The following is a 20301-nucleotide window of genomic DNA, read 5'->3' as shown; positions in this document are numbered from 1 at the left end:
TGGGCCTGAGAACTGCAGAACTGCTCCAGCAGCCCAGCCATGTCCACGCCATTTGCTCCATCTCTCACTCACCCACCCCTCACCCATCCCTCACCCACCCCTCACCCACCCCTCACCCACCCACCCCTCACCCATCCCTCACCCACCCATCCCTCACCCATCCCTCACCCACCCACCCCTCACCCATCCCTCACCCACCCCTCACCCACCCCTCACCCACCCCTCACCCATCCCTCACCCATCCCTCACCCACCCATCCCTCACCCATCCCTCACCCATCCCTCACCCACCCATCCCTCACCCATCCCTCACCCATCCCTTACCCATCCCTCACCCATCCCTCACCCATCCCTCACCCATCCCTCACTCACCCACCCCTCACCCATCCCTCACCCACCCCTCACCCACCCCTCACTCACCCCTCACCCATCCCTCACCCACCCCTCACCCACCCCTCACCCACCCCTCACTCACCCCTCACCCATCCCTCACCCACCCCTCACCAACCCCTCACCCATCCCTCACCCATCCCTCACCCACCCACCCCTCACCCATCCCTCACTCACCCCTCACCCATCCCTCACCCATCCCTCACCCATCCCTCACCCATCCCTCACCCATCCCTCACTCACCCACCCCTCACCCATCCCTCACCCACCCCTCACCCACCCCTCACTCACCCCTCACCCATCCCTCACCCATCCCTCACCCACCCCTCACTCACCCACCCCTCACCCACCCCTCACCCACCCCTCACCCACCCACCCCTCACCCATCCCTCACTCACCCCTCACCCACCCCTCACCCACCCACCCCTCACCCACCCCTCACCCACCCCTCAACCACCCACCCCTCACCCACCCCTCACCCATCCTCACCCACCCCTCACCCATCCTCACCCACCCCTCACCCACCCCTCACCCACCCCTCACCCACCCACCCCTCACCCACCCCTCACCCACCCCTCACCCATCCCTCACCCACCCCTCACCCACCCCTCACCCACCCCTCACCCATCCCTCACCCACCCACCCCTCACCCACCCCTCACTCACCCCTCACACACCCACCCCTCACCCACCTCTCACCCACCCCTCACCCACCCCTCACCCATCCCTCACCCACCCCTCACCCACCCCTCACCCACCCCTCACCCACCCACCCCTCACCCACCCCTCACCCACCCACCCCTCACCCATCCCTCACCCACCCCTCACCCACCCCTCACCCATCCCTCACCCACCCCTCACCCACCCACCCCTCACCCACCCCTCACCCACCCACCCCTCACCCACCCCTCACCCACCCCTCACCCATCCCTCACCCACCCCTCACCCACCCCTCACCCATCCCTCACCCACCCCTCACCCACCCCTCACCCACCCCTCACCCACCCCTCACCCACCCACCCCTCACCCACCCCTCACCCACCCCTCACACACCCCTCACCCATCCCTCACCCACCCCTCACCCACCCCTCACCCACCCACCCGTCACTCACCCCTCACCCACCCCTCACCCACCCACCCCTCACCCACCCCTCACCCACCCACCCCTCACCCACCCCTCACCCACCCCTCACCCACCCCTCACCCATCCCTCACCCACCCCTCACCCACCCCTCACCCACCCACCCCTCACCCATCCCTCACCCATCCCTCACCCACCCACCCCTCACCTATCCCTCACCCATCCCTCGCTCACCCATCGCCCACCCATCCCTCACACTCACTGCTCACTCACTCACTTGCACGTGCACACCAGGGCCATGTGTTTAGGATAGTCTCACTTTGGGCAGGAGTATATGTGCACGTGCACACCAGGGCCATGTGTTTAGGATAGTCTCACTTTGGGCAGGAGTATATGTGCACGTGCACACCAGGGCCGTGTGTTTAGGATAGTTTCACTTTGGGCAGGAGTATATGTGCACGTGCACACCAGGGCCGTGTGTTTAGGATAGTTTCACTTTGGGCAGGAGTATATGTGCACGTGCACACCAGGGCCGTGTGTTTAGGATAGTCTCACTTTGGGCAGGAGTATATGTGCACGTGCACACCAGGGCCGTGTGTTTAGGATAGTTTCACTTTGGGCAGGAGTATATGTGCACGTGCACACCAGGGCCGTGTGTTTAGGATAGTTTCACTTTGGGCAGGAGTATATGTGCACGTGCACACCAGGGCCGTGTGTTTAGGATAGTCTCACTTTGGGCAGGAGTATATGTGCAGCCTGACTGAAACCCTTGAATTTAGGGGCTGGGGATATGGCTCAGTGGGTAGGTAGGATTCCTGCTTAGCATCTCATAAAGCAGCATGGTATGGTGTTGCACCCCTGTAATTCCAGCACTTAGGCAGAGGAGGCAGGAGGATCAGTTCAAGGTCATCCCCAGCTTCATACCAGATTGGAGATTGCTTTGGCTACCTGAGACCCTAGCCTCAAAAATGAGGTGGGGCTTGGGGGAAGAGGAAGCTCCAGAAAGCTCAGTGGTGAAGTGGCTGCTTCAGCAGCATGAGAGCCTGAGCCCAGGCCCCATGTGGAAGCCGCGACAGTGGCATTCCTATACCCTGATACGGTGTCTGTCTGTCTTTGCTCCTTTCTTTTCTTTTTTTTGGGGGGGGCATTGTTTGTTTATTTGAGACAGGGTTTTTCTATGTGGCCCTGGTTGTCCTGAAACTTTCTCTGTAGGCCAGGCTGGCCTCAAACTCAGAATCCCACCTATCTCTGCCTCCAGAGTGCTGGGACCAAAGGTGTGCACCACCACTGCCCATTCCAGAGTCCTGTGTTTTGCTGGTCAACTTGTCTAGCCAAAATGACAAGCATGTCTAAAAAAAAAAAAGAATGGATAAACAAATAAGTCAGAGAGAAATAGAGACACTTCATGTCAACCTATGAACTCCACACTCACATGTACAAGGGTACACCCCAGCGCACACATGCACACACACAAGCACGTATACACACACAGAGTTTAGATTTCATTCAGACAAGGTGGCACACACCAGCTACACCAGACTCAATAGGCTAAGACAGGGGATTCTGAGTTTACGTTTAGCCTGGACTGCAAAACTCTCTCTCTAAAGGAACTGGAACAAATCTAGATCCCCGCAGGGAAATGTTACGTAGCTGTGAAAAATTCTACACATGCCAGGTGGTGGTGGCACACACCTTTAATCCCAGCGCTCAGGAGGCACAGACAGGTGGATCTGTGAGTTTTAGGCCAGCCTGGTCTACAGAGCAAGTTCTAGGACAGGTTCCAAAGCAACACAAAGAAATCTTGTCTCAGAAAACAAAACAAAAGTTCTACACACAACAGCAATAAACCTGGAAATGATAATACTGAGTTGACAGGTAGGCACTAAAGGACACAGATGTGTGGTCCCTCCCTGGACAGTCCAACCCATGGAGCCAGAAAACAGATCAGGGCTGTGAATGACTGCTTGTGGGGAAGCAGTTTTCTCTTAAGGAGTGAAACTGTGTTACAACAAGAGGAGGCAACCATCTTCAAATAATATAAACGTCCTCAAGCCCACCTCCCTGCAGAACTACTAATCTACCTACTGCAAGGTTTGACATGTTTGCATGTTGAATGTTCTCTTTCAGAGGGTCTCACTCTGTAAATCTTGCTGGTATGGACTGGCTATGACATAGCCTAGGTTAGACTTGAACTTCAAATGACCCTCCTATCTCTGCTTTCAGAGCAAGGGTTATAATGTTACCACCACATCAGCCTTGTTATTTTTTTGTCCTTGTTCATAAGATTTACTTCTGTCTGCGTGTGGGGTGTGTGTCTCTGTGTATGAATGCTCACAGAGGTCAGGTGTCAGAGCACCTGCAGCTAGCAGGATGGGCCATTTTGAACGGCTGTACAGGGACACTGGGAACCAGACTTGAGTCCTCTTTAAGAGCAGCAAGTGCTCTTAACAATCTTTATCTCAGAGCCTGCCACCTCCTTTAAAAACCAAAGCATGACTTTGAATTCCTGGCCCTCCTGCTTCACCTCCCAAATGCTGGGGTTGCAGGTGCACTCTCCACCATGCCTGGTATAGCTAGATGGTGCTGGGGCTGGAACCTGGGGCTTTGTGCATGCTAGGCAAGCACTCTGTCCACAGAGCCGTGGTCTCAGCCCTCCAGCCTTGGTTTGGTTTGCTCTTGAGACAGGGTTGAATATGCAGAGCAAACCCAAACCCCCTCCACCCTGACACACACACACACACACAAAAGGTTTTTTTTTTTTTTCTTTTTTTTTGTTCTTCAAGACAGAGTTTCTCTGTGTAGCCCTGACTGTACTGGAACTCACTCTGTAGACCAGGCTGGCCTCAGACTCACAGAGATCTGCCTGCCTCTGCCTCTGCCTCCTGAATGCTGGGATTAATCGCATGCACCACCACCACCCAGCAAAACGTTCTCTTACAATAATGACATAAAATTAAAGACATAGTGGTAAATTCTAGGCTAAAATGGTGACCCAGGAGGTACAGGCGGCAAGCCTGATGATCTGAGTGTTACAGGTCGCCCTCTGACCTCCACATTCCCTCACGGCACGCACGCACCCTCTGACTCCACATTCCCTCACGTCACGCACGCACGCACCCCTGCAGGTCACCCTCTGACTCCACATTCCCTCACGGCACGCACGCACGCACCCCTGCAGGTCGCCCTCTGACCTCCACATTCCCTCACGGCACGCATGCACGCACCCCTGCAGGTCGCCCTCTGACCTCCATATTCACTCACGGCACGCATGCATCCCTCCAATAAATAGCAAAATTGCCTAACCAATGAGCATGGCCCTGGGAGCAGCGTGTGGTTTGCATGAACTGTGATGTGGTCAATCTCCACCCGACACTCCCACACACTGCACTAACTACTGTTTTTTTTTTGTTTTTTTTTTGGTTTTTCGAGACGGGGTTTATCTGTGGCTTTGGAGCCTGTCCTGAAACTAGCTCTTGTAGATCAGGCTGGTCTCGAACTCACAGAGATCCGCCTGCCTCTGCCTCCCGAGTGCTGGGATTAAAGGCGTGCGCCACCATCGCCCAGCCTCACAACTGTCTGTAACTCCAGTTCCAAGGATCTACATTCTCACACAGGCGTACATGCAGGTAAAACACCAATGCACATTAAAATAAATAAATCTTTAAAAAAAATGGAAGAAAAAAGCAAAGGGTGAAGGTGTAGCTCAGTCGGTGCTCTTAACTGTTGAACCATCTCTCCAGCCCCAAAAAACAAGTTCTTAAAAAAGATGTACTAGCTTCAACACAATGCCCATCAAAATCCCAGCAAAATTCTTCAAAGACCTCGAAAGAACGGTACTCAACTTCTTGGAAAAGCAAAAAACCCAAGACAGCCAAAACAATCCTGGACAATAAAAGAACTTCTGGAGGCAGCATAATCCCTGACTTCAAACTCTACTACAGAGCTACAGTACTGAAAACAGCCTGGTACTGGCATAAGAACAGACAGGAGGACCAATGGAACCGAATAAAAGACCTGGATATCAATCCACACATCTTCGAATACCTGATCTTTGATAAAGAAGCAAAAAATATCAAAAGAAAGCATTTTTTTTATTTTTTACTGATATTTATTGAGTCTACATTTTTCTCTGCTCCCCTCCCTGTCTCTCCCCTCCCCTTTAATCCTCCCCCCAAGGTCCCCATGTTCCCAATTTACTCAGGAGATCTTGTCTTTTTCTACTTCCCATGTAGATTAGATTTATGTAAGTCTCTCTTGGTGTCCGCATTGTTGTCTAAATTCTCTGGGATTGTGGTTTGTAGGATGGCTTTCTTTGCTTTATGTTTAAAAACCACCTATGAGTGAGTACATGTGATAATTGTCTTTCTGGGTCTGGGTTACCTCACTCAAAATAATGTTTTCTAGCTCCATCCATTTTCCTGCAAAATTCAAGCTGTCGTTATTTTTTTCTGCTGTGTAGTACTCATTGTGTAAATGTACCGCATTTTCCTTATCCATTCTTCAATCGAGAGGCATTTAGGTTGTTTCCAGGTTCTGGCTATGACAAACAATGCTGCTATGAACATAGTTGAACACATGTCCTTATGGCATGATTGAGCATCCTTTGGATATATACCCAAAAGTGGTATTGCTGGGTCTTGAGGAAGGTTGTTTTCTAATTTTCTGAGAAATCGCCACACTGACATCCAAAGGGGTTGTACCAGCTTGCATTTCCACCAGCAATGCAGAAGTGTTCCCTTTTCCCCACAACCTCTCCAGTATGAGCTTGTCATCAGTGTTTTTGATCTCGGCCATTCTTACAGGTGTAAGATGGAATCTCAGAGTTGTTTTGATTTTCATTTCTCTGATGACTAAGGATGTTGAACATTTTCTTAAGTGTCTTTCAGGCATGTTAGATTTCTCTGTTGAGAGTTCTCTGTTTAGGTCTGTACTCCATTTTTTAAATTGGATTATGTGTTCTTTTGGTGTCCAATTTCTTGAGTTCTTTGTATATTTTGGAGATCAGACCTCTGTCTGATGTGGGGTTAGTGAAGATCTTTTCCCATTCTGTAGGCTGTCATTTTGTCTTGTTGACCGTGTCCTTTGCTTTACAGAAGCTTTTCAGTTTCCAGAGGTCCCATTTATTAATTGTTTCTCTCAGTGTCTGTGCTGCTGGGCTTATATTTAGGAAGTGGTTCCCTCTGCCAATGCATTCTCGTCTATAAGGTTCAATGTGGCTAGCTTTATGTTGAGGTCTTTGATCCATTTGGACTTGAGTTTTGTGCATGGAGATAGATATGGGTCTATTTTCATTTTTCTACATGTTGATATCCAGTTATGCCAGCACCACTTGTTAAATATGCTTTCTTTTTGATCCAGAGTCAACGATCTCCACCAGAACAGGTACAGGGGAGTAACTGCTGAGTGAGTGAGCCAGAGCCAGCATAAACAAATGTAATACATCTTTACCTAGTAAAAACAGTATCTACAACAGATTCCTGCAAGTTATTCTGTGACCTCCACATGTAGTATTTGAGTGCAAACCCCTGCCACGAAACCACAAATAAATATAGGCAATAAAAAGATATAGTAAATGCACAACTTTGAAATGCTAGATTAGATTACAGTCTGCCGACACGAATGGAAAGTAGGAATACATTCTTGACACAAAGTAACAGCTTTCTCAGTCCCTTTAGCTTATAACATTAGTAACAACAATGGGATGGTTGCACCAGAAGATACTACTGACTGATTAAAAAAAAAAAAGAAGATGTACTGGTTTAGTGTGGTGACACACTCCTTTAATACCAGCACTTAGGAGGCAGAGACAAGTGAATCTGTGAGTTCGAGGCCAGCCTGGTCTACAGCATGAGTTCCAAGACAGCCAGGGCTACACAGAGAAACCCAGTTTCAGAAAACAAAACAATATTACCTAAGCAAGCAAATTAGCAAACAAACAAAAAAAGATGTACAGAATGAATGCTTGAGGGGAAAGGATCTGCTGTCTTCATCACTTCTAATGCTGCAACTCTGAAGCAGCCGTCTCCGCACTCCTTCCCCTCAGTCCACTCATGTCAGAGGAGAGCACACGTCCTCTCCACGGATTGCTACAGAAATGAAATAGGAAGTGTGTGTGTGTGTGTGTGTGTGTGTGTGCGCGTGTGTATGTGTTACTGTTTTGTATTTTTGCAATCGTCAGCACAGGCTGACCTGCAGCTCATTCGGCAGCTGAGGATGACTTTGGTCCCCTGCTTCTCTTGCCTCCAGCACCTGAGTGCCGGAATGAGGCATACTTCACCACATCCAGCAGGGCTACCATCTTGTTGTTGCTCATTTTGGAGTTTTCTGGGGGAAACTGAGGCTCAGGGAGTTGGGATGCCCTGCCTGAAGTTACATGGATCTGGTCTGTCGCCCCAGAGCCAAGCTGACCCTTCGGCTCCTCACCAACTCCGTCCCTGGGTTGGTGCCAGGGCTGAAAAGAGAGGGGCTGGCCCGGGGCCCAGACCTGCTGTTGCCTGGGCTTTGAGTGAGGGAACCTAGCCTGGGAATCTGAGAGGCCCAAAGAGCTATTTCTAGGCCCACTCTGGGGTCCAGAAAGTCCCCACCTCCAGCCTAGAAGGCCTTTTCTGTCTCAGGCACTCCGGGGCTGCCATCAGGGGATGAGGTGACGGGCAGATAAGTGGCCCAGAGGCCACATGGGTGGCAGAAGCTCCTGGACAGTCAGGTCTTGGGGCAACATCCCACTAATTGTCCAAGAATACAGCCAAGGTCCTATGTGCACAGTCACACACAATGCCACCAGCCACCTGAGACAGACTAGGAGTTTAAGGCTATTCTTGGCTGAATAATGAATTTGAGCCCAGCAACCCTGACTTACACACACACACGAGGAAACCCAGGCATACTGGTGCATGTCTTTAATCCAAACACGTGGGAGGCAGAGGCAGGCAGATCTCTGAGAGTTCTAAGCCAGCCTGGTCTACAGAGTGAGTTACAGGACAGGCAGAGTTACATAGTGAGACCCTGTCTTGAAACAAACAAACAAACAGGAAAAAAAATGGACAGATCCAGTCCCTATGGCACCCGCACTGCTCAGAGCCTGGAGAGCGGTGGGAAGGAGGCAGTGCTCAGGCTCCCTGACTTAGATGGATGAATGGACCATGTTGGCTGCCTCGCTGGGAACTCAGAACTACTAATTCCCTGGTGAAACAGGAGGCTCTTTCATGCCCAGGCGCCAGTGGGGTGAGGAGGCAGGAAGAGTGTAGGGAGCTGGCCAAGTCCCAGGGGCCCAGGCAGCTTCATGCCAGGGCCAGGAGTGATCAAGGAAGGCTGGTGGCTGGGGCTGTATGTAGTCCCTTCAGGCACTGGGGACACGTTTTTTGTATTCAGTGCCATAGAAGTGACACCAGGCACTATGGAGGGTAATGATGAGTCTGTGCCTGAAGACAGACCTTGTCTGTGAGCTCCAGCGTCTCATGTTATTGTTGCTAGGCGTCAACCCAAACAGCCTGCTTTTCACAGACAGGAAGTTGAGCTCAGAGGTCAAATGTTTGTCTGAGATCACACAGCCAAGCTTTTAGCTACACATGCTTCCTCCATAGCCCTTGGAGGGCTAAACTGAGTCTGAATAGCCAGGACCCATAACTGAAGTCCTGGCAAGGAAGTTCTGGCAGTTACAAGCTAGCATGGCAGCCCTCCTGATGGTGACCCAGTTCCTCTGCCAGCCTTGCTTCCTGGGGTGGACTTGGGGGAGACACTAGTGGATGCCCAGGAATCCTTCTGGCCCTAGTAGAAAGAGGAAAGATTAGAGATCATTCAACCCCAAGGATGGCTCTGACTTGGGAGCATTCATTCAGGGAGGTGGGGGTTCCACTCTCTGCCCGGAGCTGCTCTACCCAGTGGGAAGTGACTCCACAGGTCTGTCACCTGATTCTATGCTTTTACTTTTCTAATCCTGGCCTGAAACTCTTTCCCACCCCATGGTCCCTCCCAGAAAGCCCTTCTGTCAGGAAGGGTCCCTGCTTCCTCAGACTGTTTGTCCCTGTGGCTCATCCCCAAACCCATGAGGTTTGGGGTGTCTGTATTTGGTTTAGTTTGGTTCCCATTGGGACAAGCTCCTGTTCATCCTATAAAACCCACCTCATGCCGGGCAGTGGTGGCGCATGCCTTTAATCCCAGCACTTGGGAGGCAGAGGCAGGTGGATCTCTGTGAGTTCTAGGTCAGCCTGGTCTACAGAGCTAGTTCCAGGACAGGCTTCAAAGCTACAGAGAAACCCTGTCTCAAAAAACAAAAACAAAACAAAACAAAAACAACAAACAAACAAAAAACCAAAACCCCACCTCATGCTGGATCTTTGAACAAGCCTTCCATAAGGTGTTAGGACAGCATTTGCTAAGAGACTTAATTCTTTTGGCAAAGGGGCTAGCAAAGGGACTCAGCTCCTTGCACTTCGTGGCCCTTCTGCCATTGAACTATCTCCTTAGTTGAGGGGATGGCCAAGCCCAGCTACTCAAGCTCAGTCCCCAGGGCCCACATGGGTAAGGAGAAAGCAATTCCTAACACGTGGTGCTCTGTAAGAAAAAGTATAGGGGCTAGAGAGTGGTTGAGAGCACGTACTGCTTCTGCTGAGGACCCATGTTCAGTTCCCAGAAGATCCGATCCTCTTCTGGATCTATGGTATACAAACATTCAAGAAAAAACTTAATATATATTAAGTAAAATTTCTTTTTGTTTCTTTGTTTTGTTTTTGGAGACAGTTTCTCTGTGTAGCCCTGGCTGTCCTGGAATTCACTCTGTAGACCAGGCTGATCTCAAACTCTTAAGATCCACCTGCCTCTGCCTCCCAAGTTCTGGGAAGAAAGGAGTGCATTATCACCACCCAGTAATAGCAATAAAATGTTTTTAATTAAGAAATAAGTTTAAGCCGGGCAGTGGTGGCACACACATTTTATCCCAGCACTCGGGAGGCAGAGGCAGGTGGATCTGTGTGAGTTCGAGGCCAACCTGGTCTACAAGAGCTAGTTCCAGGACACAGGTTCCAAAGCTACAGAGAAACCCAGTCTTGAAAAAAAAAAACAACTAAATTTAAATCCCAGAGAGGGGATGTGATGGTACACACCTTTAATCCCAGGGCTCAAGAGGCAGAGGCAGAAAGATTTCTGGGAGGGAGTTTTAGGAGACCATTATCTGAATAGCAAGTTCCAAGCAGGCAACTTTACACAAGAAGACTCTGTCTCAAAAAGCATATTTAAGGGCTTAAAAGTTGATTCAGTTGGGTTCGAGTCTCAGTACTCGAGACTCACATGGAGTCTCATCAACCACCAGGCATATATGTGGTACAGGGACATACATGCAGACAGAACACTCAGACACACAAAATAAATTAAGGATATACATTTTATATATATTATCTTTCTCTCTCACACACACAGACAGACGTGTGTGTGTTAAAAAATTTTTTTGAGACAGATCTTGCTAAAATTTCTGTGTTGGCGTGAAACATGCAATCCTGCCAAGCAGCCTCCGGAGGGACTGCACATGCCCACTATGCCCTGTGAATTATTGCCTCTACGGCGAGGGAGGCCCTCCGCAGAAGACACAACAGGAAGGCTGTGAGAACGTTTGTTAACGCGAAGGACACGGTATCCTTTTCCCTCCAGCTCCAAGGAATCAGAAACTTCAGGGTGCGGCTTCTTTAAGAGGCAAACCAAAAGCACTACAAATCCCGGCCGGCCCCGAGGATGAGGCGGAGTCTGTACTGCACTACGCACGCGCCGTTCGCACGCGGTTCCGGGTCTTGGTGTTCGGTTCGCAGAACCGCAGACCGTCTTGAGCGAGGCTGTAAAATTTAGGAAGCTGCTTCCGTCTCTCTCCGGCTCCCGGATCGCCCGCCGTGTCACGTAGAGGTGATCGGGGAGGGCCGGCGGCTGGGTTCAAACTCGCGCTGAGCCGCGATGACCCAGTCTTTGGTTTGCCCCGAGACCGTGAGCCGGTGAGACTCGGGACTGTGGAACTCGGGGAGGGGGCGGATGAACTGGGGGCTGAGTCGTGGTGGCGAGGCCAGGCGGAGATCGCTGGGGTCCCGACCTGGTGTCGGTTAGGGGCAGGCTGGGGGTGGAGCCAGGCGGCCGCAGCCCTGGCTGGCCTGGAGGGTGGCTCCAGTGAAAGCCTTGCTTCTGCCCTGCAGGGTGAGTTCTGTGCTTAATCGCAACAGCCGGCAATTTGGGAAGAAATATCTTTTTGACGAGGATGAGGAAACATGCTGGAATTCCGATCAGGTGAGGCGCTTCCACGTCCCTCCATCACAAGTGTGAAGCAGATTCAGCGAGCAGGGTGCCTTGAGAATTTTGGGGAGACCTAGGAAGGACTGCGTGCGCATACCCTCCTGGCCCGGCTGTAGCCGTGGAACTTGCCCTGCAGATACCAAGTCCCTTAGTTGACCCATCTGCTTCCAGGGCCCCTCCCAGTGGGTGACACTCGAGTTTCCCCATCGTGTTCACATCACACAGCTGCAGGTGCAGTTCCAGGGCGGCTTCTCCAGTCGCCACAGCTGCCTGGAAGGTACTGGAAGGTCGCAAGAGGTGGGGGTCAAGGGGTTCCCTGGATTCTCAGCCTCTTTCTGCACTGCAGGTTCACAAGGTGGGGACACCCTCAGTAAGATTGTGGACTTCTACCCTGAGGACACCAACGCCCTTCAAATATCCTGCTTGGTCTGGGGTGTGAGGGACCTGGTCTTCTGAAGGCCTTGGTGTAGCATGTATGTCTGGTGTGGTGCAAGCACTGGGCCAGCCTGGCACATAACCACACTGTGCCTCCTACACGTGAGCAGGAGCCAACGCAAGGAGCTTTAGTGCTGTGCAGGCAGAAGCAGGAGGGTCAGGAGCAGTCATCCTCGGCTACAATGAGTCGAGGCCAGTCTAGTCTACAGAGCTAGTTCAAGGACAGCTTGGGCTGTTAACAGAGAAACCCTGTGTGGTGGCGGCAGGGGGTGGTGCTGTTGAGAAGCACCTGGCCCATGAGGTGGTGTCAGAACTGGGAGGGTGAGGCCTATTGGGTCAGAAACAGTCACCATTTCCTTGACCACAGAGGCCACACCTTCTCCATTCCTACTGTGGAGGTGGACCGGCTGAAGCTGACCTTTGAGGACACCACGGACTTTTTTGGTCGTGTGGTCATTTACCACCTGCGGGTGCTGGGTGAGAAGGCAGTGTGAGAGCATTGGCCCACCTCCAGGAAGACCCCTGGGAGGCACCCAGAAGTCCTTCAACTTCTGCACAGATTTATTGGTTCCTGTTGGGGAGGATCCCTTCCCACCACTGTCCGGGAGCTGCCTCAAGCCAGTTGTGGGGCAGCCTGGCTTATTCCCTGAGTGCCTGAGTCCCCAGCAGGCCATCTTCACTCTGGGTCTGCAGGCCCCAGAGTTCTCTGGAACAGTTGGAGGATGTGGTTCTCCATCACCTGTTGCACTGTGGGAGGAGGTGGGAGGCAGTGTGAGCGGGAGGGGGAAGGTGTGAGCAGGAGGGGGAAGGTGTGAGCGGGAGGGGAAGGTGTGAGCGGGAGGGGAAGGTGTGAGCGGGAGAGGCTGCTGGAGGCCTTGAGCAGAGTGTAGCCATCAGGAGGTGACTCAGCCCAGCCCTGAGCCTGGGACCCTCCATGGTCCAGCAGGGTGGGGTGGAGCTACCTTGGGGCTGTTTTTTTTTTCTCCTGTTTTAAGAAGAGGCCCGTCCTCCACTTGGTGCTTCCCACCCACACTATCCACTAAGTCAGAGCAATACCAGACCCTCAGCCAATGTGACCACACCACTATAGCTTTCCCAGCCTCCAGAACCATGAATCCAAATAAAACTTAAAAAACAAAAACAAAACCCTATCTCTTATATTCTATTATAGCAACAGAAATAGAAGTTTGGGGTGGCCTCAGCAAAGTGCCCCTCCCCAGTACCACGAGGCAGGGTGTGTCTGTGGCAGCAGGAACTAAGATCCACACGTAGGCTGGGGCTATCAGCATCTGAGTGTCTTGTGTGTACCACAGAGTGGCTTCCATCCTTATCATGAGCTGATGTCCCTAGCACAGCCCAAAAATGCTAAGAGCCAGGATGAAGAGGTACCTGGGCCTGCCTGGGTGCTAAGGGACATCACCTGGCATCCTCGGGGAGCGTCCCACACGGCCCCTCAGCCCACCCCAGTATTTAAGCCCACCTTTGCGGAATCCCAAGGCCACTGCGAGGTCCATTGGGGTGTAGCCAGAGTCAGCCTCTGTGGTGAGGTCAGCGCCCCGGGCTGCAAAGCAGAACAGGCATTGGGCACAGGGCTTAGGGACTGCAGGACTGAGGTGCCCCCACAATGCTCTGCAGTATACTCTTTGTCCATGTGACCTTGGGCAGTGGCAAGACCACAGTGCTCCCCTGCCCAAAGAATAGGACTTGGAGTCTCTGGGGCATGGGAGGGGGTGCTCAACATGGCTGACTGGATCAAACACAGAAGCTGCACACCATTCTGCCTCCTCTTGTCTACCCTAGGACTCCTAAGGGGTCTCCTACTCACCCAGCAAGGCCTCTACACACTTGACATGGTTCCCACGCACCGCGTAGAGTAGTGGTGTCCCTCCATTCTGTGGGATAAGACTAGATGAAAACAAAGGCTAGGTCTCTGCCCTGCCCTCTGGCTGCCTATCCAACCCACTTCCTGTCTGTGTCTCTTAGATGCCCATTCTTCCGAACAGCCCTCCCCGACTTTCTCAGTTGTTTTGGGGCTCTTGCAGCTGCTGGCCCAGCCTCCCGTTAAGGCTCTACTATCCTCTCTGCATCTGTCTCCCAGAGGCTGGGAACTCTATCAGGTGTGGTGACAGTTGTCCTGCGATCCCAGAACCCAGGGCAGGCCTGGCATCTCACAGGGGCTCATCCGTGAGCAGGAACGGAAGCCAGGGGGCTCACCCAGGGGCTCACCCGGGGGCTCACCCAATCATAGATGTTGATGTCCACGTCTCGATCAAGCAACAACCTCACGATGTCCGTGTAGCCACCCATGCTGGCAAGCGACAGGGCACTCTCTCTCTCCTTGGCCAGGATGTGGGGGTCAGCACCCTAGGAAAGCAGAAAAGGTAGTGATGGAGTCCCTGAAATCTCAGGGTCCCCAAGGAGGGCAGCAGCTTCAGAAGCTGAAATCCCGGCCTGTCCTTGCACCCCCAGGACATACCCACTCTAGCAGGAAGCGAACCGTCTCAATTTCTCCAAAGGCTGAGGCCCAGATGAGGGGAGTGAAGCCACGTTCATCTGGTTTGTTGATCAGGTTGTCACCTGATATGGGAAGGGATATGGGATGGGGATGGTAAGATTGCCTGCTCTCCTGAGTAGAGTGGGCAGGGTTTGGGGGTCACGTGAAGGGGAACATATACAGAACATACACAAACACACAAATCGCTCTCACACAGAAGTTCCCCTACCAGACAGGTGTGTGCACGTCAGCACACACAGGACACGCACCCTTCCGGAGATGGTCCTTCAGTTGGCTCAGCTCCCCCTGTGCTGCAAGCTGGTGGACGGACAGTGCTGGGGCCAGAGACAGGCACGGTGCTCACCCATTCTACCCCCTCCCCAGGCCTCTTTACCTTGTTCAAAATTGATCCCGTTTTTTGTTTGTTTGTTTTGAGAGAGGGTCTCATGTAGCCCAGGCTGGCCCGCAGCTTGCTGTGTAGCCGAGAACCACCGTAAACTGCCACTGCTACTGGGTGATGGGTGTGTGCCACTATTCTCAGTTTACGAGGCACTTGAGATGAACTCAGTTTTGTACATGCTGCGGAGCTGTCTATCAACTGAGCCATATTTCTCAATCCCTTATGGCTTGTCTTTGTCTACGTTGGCCTCTAACTCAGTAAGTAGCCAGGGAAGACCTTGAACTTGTGACCGCCTGCCTCCACCTCCAAAATGCTGGGCCATGGGGTGCCATGCCAAGCTTGTAAGGAATCCTTTAGCCCCGCCCCACCCCTCCTTGAGTTCTACTCACAATCCAGGGTGGCTGGCAGAGCTGAGACTTCATTCCCACGCTGCCGGTTTGTAAGGGTTGTTGAGTGCTTCAAGAAGCTGCCTGCAGGGAGAGGAGGTGTTTGTCTCAGGGTGTCCAGACATATGCTGCAGGCTCTAATCTGAAAAGAGGCCAACCCTGTGGTTTCCATTTGGTGTCCACATCCACACAGATGCCAATGGTAAATACGATCACTTTTTAAAGGAGCAGGGCCTCAGTGGTACAGGCCGGCATTCCCAGCTATTCAGGAGGCTGGGGCATGATCACAAATCCCAGGTCAGCTCGGGCAACACAGTGAATTTCAGGTCAGTTGGGACTACAGAATGAAACCCTATGTTAAAGAAATGGAGGCTGGGCAGGAGCGGCATACGCCTTTTTATCCCAGCACTCCAAGGCAGATGCAGGTAGATCTCTGTGAGTTTGAGGCCAGTGTGGGCCTCTACAGAGTGAGTTCCAGGATAGCCAAGGCTACACATAGAAACGCTGTCTCAAAAAAACAAAACAAACAAACAAACAAAAAAAAAGAAAAACAGAGAGAGGGGGAGAAGAAAGGAGAGATAAAGACCATAAAAAAATTTGAGGGGTACACAACCATAACCCCAATCCTGAGGAGGTAGAGGCAGGAGAGAAAGCACACATTTGAGGCCAGCCTGGGCTACACAGTAAGATCCTGCCACAAAAAGAAAAAAGGAAAGAGAAAAAGCAGGCAGAAGGTGGTGGGAAGACAGGACAGGCAGCGAGTCTGTTCTGACAAATGGTTAGAGCAGGTGGCTCTCAGGCAACTTCCACTTGAATCCCAGCAAGCACTGGGAAGGACACAGGTCCTGGTGTGACATCAAATTAGATGTGTTTAAGGACTACTAGGAAGCCTGGGCTCAGGACATCTAATAAGGAAATAGAGGAAGAGGGAGAGAGGGACCAACTCGGGGTGGGGTGGGGTTAAGGGTTTAAGGGGAGAGATAACCAGTCAACCTCAGGTGTACTCCTCAGAAGCTGTCCACCTTGCCTGTGAGCCAGGCTTGGGGCCACCAATTAGGTTAGGCTTGCTGTCCATCGGGTCCTGGGACCTTCCTGTCTCCACCTCCTCAGTGATGGAACTGCAAGCGTGTTTCACTACACCGGCTTTCTCTCCGGCTGCTTGGAATTGAACTCAGGTCCCTGTGTTCGTAGGATTGTATTACCTGACCCATTCATCTCTGTGGGTGCCTTCCTGGCTTTTGATACAAGGTCTTGTGTAGCCTAGGTTCTCTGTAGCTGAGGATAACCCTGAATTTCAAATTTTTCTGTTTCTACCTCCAAAGTACTCAGACAGCCAAGGTCAAAAGAAAACTCGGTATTCAAAGCAATACAATTCCCAACAGCACAAAGAAACTGGTGGGGCAGGGAACTGGCAAAGGACTGGAGTTCAGTCCCCAGCTCACAGCCACCTGTAACTCCAGGTCCAGTAATGTCTTCTGGTTTCTGTCAGCACCGGTGCATGTATGCACACACACAATTTAAAAAGAAAAAAGAAAACACCCAAAAGTTTGCCCATAGATTAACAAATCAACAAAATGTGGTTCACCCACCTACTGGGATTGTATGCTACCATAAACAGCAATGAAGACCTGACCCATACCGCAACTTGGATCAATCATGAGTTCAAGATGTTGGCCCATCTCAGGAGCATTTATCAAGCAGAACAATGTGAAAAGGCAGTTACCAGAGAGGAGACAAATCAGAGCTGCCCTGGCCTGGGGAGGAGGAGGGCATGCTCCTTTACTGCAGTGACGGCAGTACTGGAACAGACAGAAGTGATGGTGGCACAGGCTGCTGAAGGAGCCAAACATAACTGAATCGTACTGCAATCGTGTCCAAATAGTAAATGTTGTATGTATTTTACCACACTAAAGAAATGTACAAGCCGGGCAGTGGCGGCGCATGCCTTTACTGCCAGCACTTGGGACATAGAGACAGGTGGATCTCTGTGAGTTCGAGACCAGCCTGGTCTACAAGAGCTAATTCTAGGACAGGCTCCAAAGCTATAGAGAAACCCTGTCTCAGAAAAAAAAAAAAAAAGAGGGGCTGGAGAGATGGCTCAGTGGTTAAGAGCACTGACTGCTCTTCCAAAGGACCTGGGTTCAATTCCCAGCACCCACATTGCAGCTCACAACTGTCTGAAGATCCAGTTGCAGGGGATCTGACACCTTCACACCAATGCACATAAAATAAAGTTAAATAAACCATAAAAATATTTTTTAAAAAAAAAAGAAAGAAAAAAGAAATGTACAAAATGGCAGGCACTTGATCCCAGTACTCAGGAGGCAGAGGCAGGTGGATCTCTGTTTGAGGCCAGCCTGGTCTATATAACAAGTTTCAGGACAGCCAGAAGTCTAAATAGAGAGACCCTGTCTCTTTCTCATATACATATGTGTGTGTGTATATGTGTGTATATATATATATATTTACATATACACCTATACACTATATTATATAATTATGTATACTATATATTATATTATATATTCACATATACACACAAAATACACAGAAAAAAATTTGAAACATTTACTATGTAACCATGGCTGGCCTACAACCTACAATTCACTATGTAGACCAGGCTGGCCTCAAATTCACAGAGATTTGCCTGCTTCTGCCTTTACGGTGCTGGGATCAAAGGCGTGCGCCATGCCAGTTTGGAAGCTTTGGAGGGCAAAGACAGGCAGAGCCCCAGAGCCCACTGACAGGCAGATCTAGCTCAGTCAGTGAGCTTCAGGTTCAGGCGAAGACCTGTCTTGAACATAATGTGGAGGCCAGAAAGATGGCTCAGCTGATAAAGGCGCCTGTTGTTGGCTTGACCTGAGTTCCATCCCTAGGACCCACAAGGTAAGAAGAGAGAATTATCCTGAAAGGATCTTATGTCCTCCACATGTGTGCCATGGCATGTTCACACACATGCACATACAAACATGAAATAAATGTAAAAATGTCGCAGAGATGGCTCTCTGGGGCAGGTTTGATCTGACCATCTGCACTGGGGGGTCTACAACTCAGGGTCCAGAGACTCAGACGCCCTCTTCTGGCCCCCTCAGGTACTGCCTGTGCATGGTACATATGCACGTAGGCAAAATACTCATACACACAGAACAACACATTGAAAAATCCATTAAAGCTTTTTGTTTATGTGTATGTTTTGACTGCATAAATACATGTGTACCACATGTGTGTCTGATGTTCTCCAAGGCCAGAGGAAGTCTGTGCAGTCGCCATGGCTGTATAACCATCTGGGGATGCTGGGAACTGAACCAGAGCCTCTGAGAGATCAAGTGCTCTAAAGAACTCAGCTAGCTCTCTACCCACCCCACCACTTTCCGAAGACAAGGTCTCCCTAAGTGACCTTGTCTGACCAGTCTCCCTCACCAAAACCCAGAGTGGTTCTCACCCTGTGATGAGGATGCACTGGTTGATTCGGGATTCACAGCCTCTGGGGTGCAAGGGAACAGACTGAGGACCACAGTGTCTGAGCTGTTTGGGGATTTGTCTCTGGGGTCCTCAGGATCCTCAAGTTCAGGAGCTGGGGACTGCTGGTTTGGGATGAGGTCATCTGAAAGCTGAGTGGGCTCCATGGTAGGAACTGGAGGAAGAGAGGACAATAGTTATCAAAAATTCTTGGACCCTCAAGGTGGCTCAGCTTGACACCAAGCCAGACGCCCTAAGTTTGATTCCAGGAACCCACGTTCTCTGGCATCCATGTCGGCTCCATGGCAAACCCCCCACCCCCAAATACAGGAATAAATCAGTTCTTCTTAGGGACTAGGGCTTGGTTAGGCTGGACGTGGTAGCACACACCTTTAATCCCAGCACTCAGGAGGCAGAAGAAGAGGGATTCCTTTGAGCTCGAGGCTAGCCAGGGCTATGTTAGAGAGACCCTATCTCAAAAAATCTCTCTCTCTCTCTCTCTCTCTCTCTCTCTCTCTCTCTCTATATATATATATATATATATATATATATATATATATATATATATAGCTGTGTAGTGCGTGTATGTATATGTGCACACACACACTAGACATGGTCTGCATACTCAGCTTTGCATAGTGAGAATGGGAAACTTAAGGTTTTGGACAATTGCTATTGTCAAGAAATTAACACCAGAATCCCAGGCCCTTGCACCAGGCAATAAAATCTGAGTTCGGGTAGTAGTCTGGGTTCAAATCCCCTCACTTACAAGCCGTGAAAACCTGGGCTATGACTAAGCTGAGCTCAGTTTTCTCCTCAATAAGGTGAAGAAACGAGGTCCCAGAGAGGTCATGTCAGAAAGCAGCATAGTGAGATACTAACACTAAACTTCTCAGTGTCCCTCTGTGGTTATTTGGGTCGGGGTCTTCCAAAATGACTTAGGGATCAATAAAAAAATGCGACTCAGGAGGTTCACTCACCTCCCTCCAGCCTCCTCCGTCCCCCTACGCTCCAAGCCTGGGTCTCCCAAAACTCGAGACTCCCTATTCACAAACTTTTCTGGTCCAGTGGATCTAGTAAGGCGCAAATTGGTGATCGGACTCTAGCTTCCTCTGCTGGGACACAGACCAGCAACTTAATAAGCGACGACTATTTCCGACTGAAGCACTACCCCACTGCGCCTGCGTAGTCCTGCTCAGCAAGAACCGAAGCGGCTTCTAGCTCTTTAAGATTCGAGGGCGGGGCACGGCTTCCGCAGAAGCCGAGAAGGACTGTGGCGCATGCGCACGTTCTCCTTGAAAAGTGCTGAAGGCGCCTCAGCCCCCTGAGGATTTCACTGCGCATGTGCCGCTGTGCTGCTGCTCCTGCGTCTTCGCCCCCACGGTCTTCCCGTCG

The 20301-nt window shown here is 51.1% G+C and overlaps 2 protein-coding genes across 3 annotated transcripts; one reads left to right on the top strand and one right to left on the bottom strand.

The window, feature by feature from the left end:
- The first annotated feature begins 11212 nt into the window (after positions 1–11212).
- Nr2c2ap (nuclear receptor 2C2 associated protein) lies at positions 11213–12661 on the top strand. The gene is made up of 5 exons (XM_075987272.1): positions 11213–11440; positions 11636–11726; positions 11904–12009; positions 12079–12147; positions 12543–12661. The coding sequence occupies exons 1-5, from the start codon at positions 11403–11405 to the stop codon at positions 12659–12661; spliced, it is 423 nt and encodes a 140-aa protein (XP_075843387.1). The 5' UTR covers positions 11213–11402.
- A 49-nt stretch (positions 12662–12710) lies between these two features.
- Positions 12711–20233, bottom strand: Rfxank (regulatory factor X associated ankyrin containing protein). Of its 2 annotated transcripts, XM_075987270.1 has the most exons (9): positions 19887–20233; positions 18890–19081; positions 15451–15531; positions 14931–14996; positions 14644–14744; positions 14406–14531; positions 13993–14059; positions 13648–13728; positions 12711–12914 (listed from the first exon to the last, which is right to left on the bottom strand). In XM_075987270.1, exons 2-9 carry the CDS (start codon positions 19071–19073, stop codon positions 12844–12846), a joined length of 777 nt encoding a protein of 258 aa, XP_075843385.1. In that variant the 5' UTR covers positions 19074–19081; positions 19887–20233; the 3' UTR covers positions 12711–12843. The 2 variants fall into 2 exon arrangements, with proteins under 2 accessions (XP_075843385.1, XP_075843386.1); XM_075987271.1 differs by lacking the exon at positions 14931–14996.
- Between the last annotated feature and the right edge of the window lie 68 nt (positions 20234–20301).

Source organism: Microtus pennsylvanicus, chromosome 9 (genome assembly GCF_037038515.1).
Source record: "Microtus pennsylvanicus isolate mMicPen1 chromosome 9, mMicPen1.hap1, whole genome shotgun sequence".
NCBI classification, from domain to species: domain Eukaryota; kingdom Metazoa; phylum Chordata; class Mammalia; order Rodentia; family Cricetidae; genus Microtus; species Microtus pennsylvanicus.
This window is presented reverse-complemented; position numbering and strand designations above follow the sequence as displayed.

What these genes read in the sequence shown, in the direction of transcription:
- Rfxank (XM_075987270.1), bottom strand. Translation starts at nt 19,073, where the DNA reads ATGGAGCCCACTCAGCTTTCAGATGACCTCATCCCAAACCAGCAGTCC. An exon ending in TCTGCCAGCCACCCTGGATT is followed by an intron (nt 14,997 to 15,450) that starts GTGAGTAGAACT and finishes CTCTGGCCCCAG; the next exon opens with CACTGTCCGTCCACCAGCTT. An exon ending in ACATCAACATCTATGATTGG is followed by an intron (nt 14,060 to 14,405) that starts GTGAGCCCCCGG and finishes CTTATCCCACAG; the next exon opens with AATGGAGGGACACCACTACT.
- Nr2c2ap (XM_075987272.1), top strand. Translation starts at nt 11,403, where the DNA reads ATGACCCAGTCTTTGGTTTGCCCCGAGACCGTGAGCCG. An exon ending in CATGCTGGAATTCCGATCAG is followed by an intron (nt 11,727 to 11,903) that starts GTGAGGCGCTTC and finishes ATCTGCTTCCAG; the next exon opens with GGCCCCTCCCAGTGGGTGAC. An exon ending in GGACACCAACGCCCTTCAAA is followed by an intron (nt 12,148 to 12,542) that starts TATCCTGCTTGG and finishes ACAGAGGCCACA; the next exon opens with CCTTCTCCATTCCTACTGTG.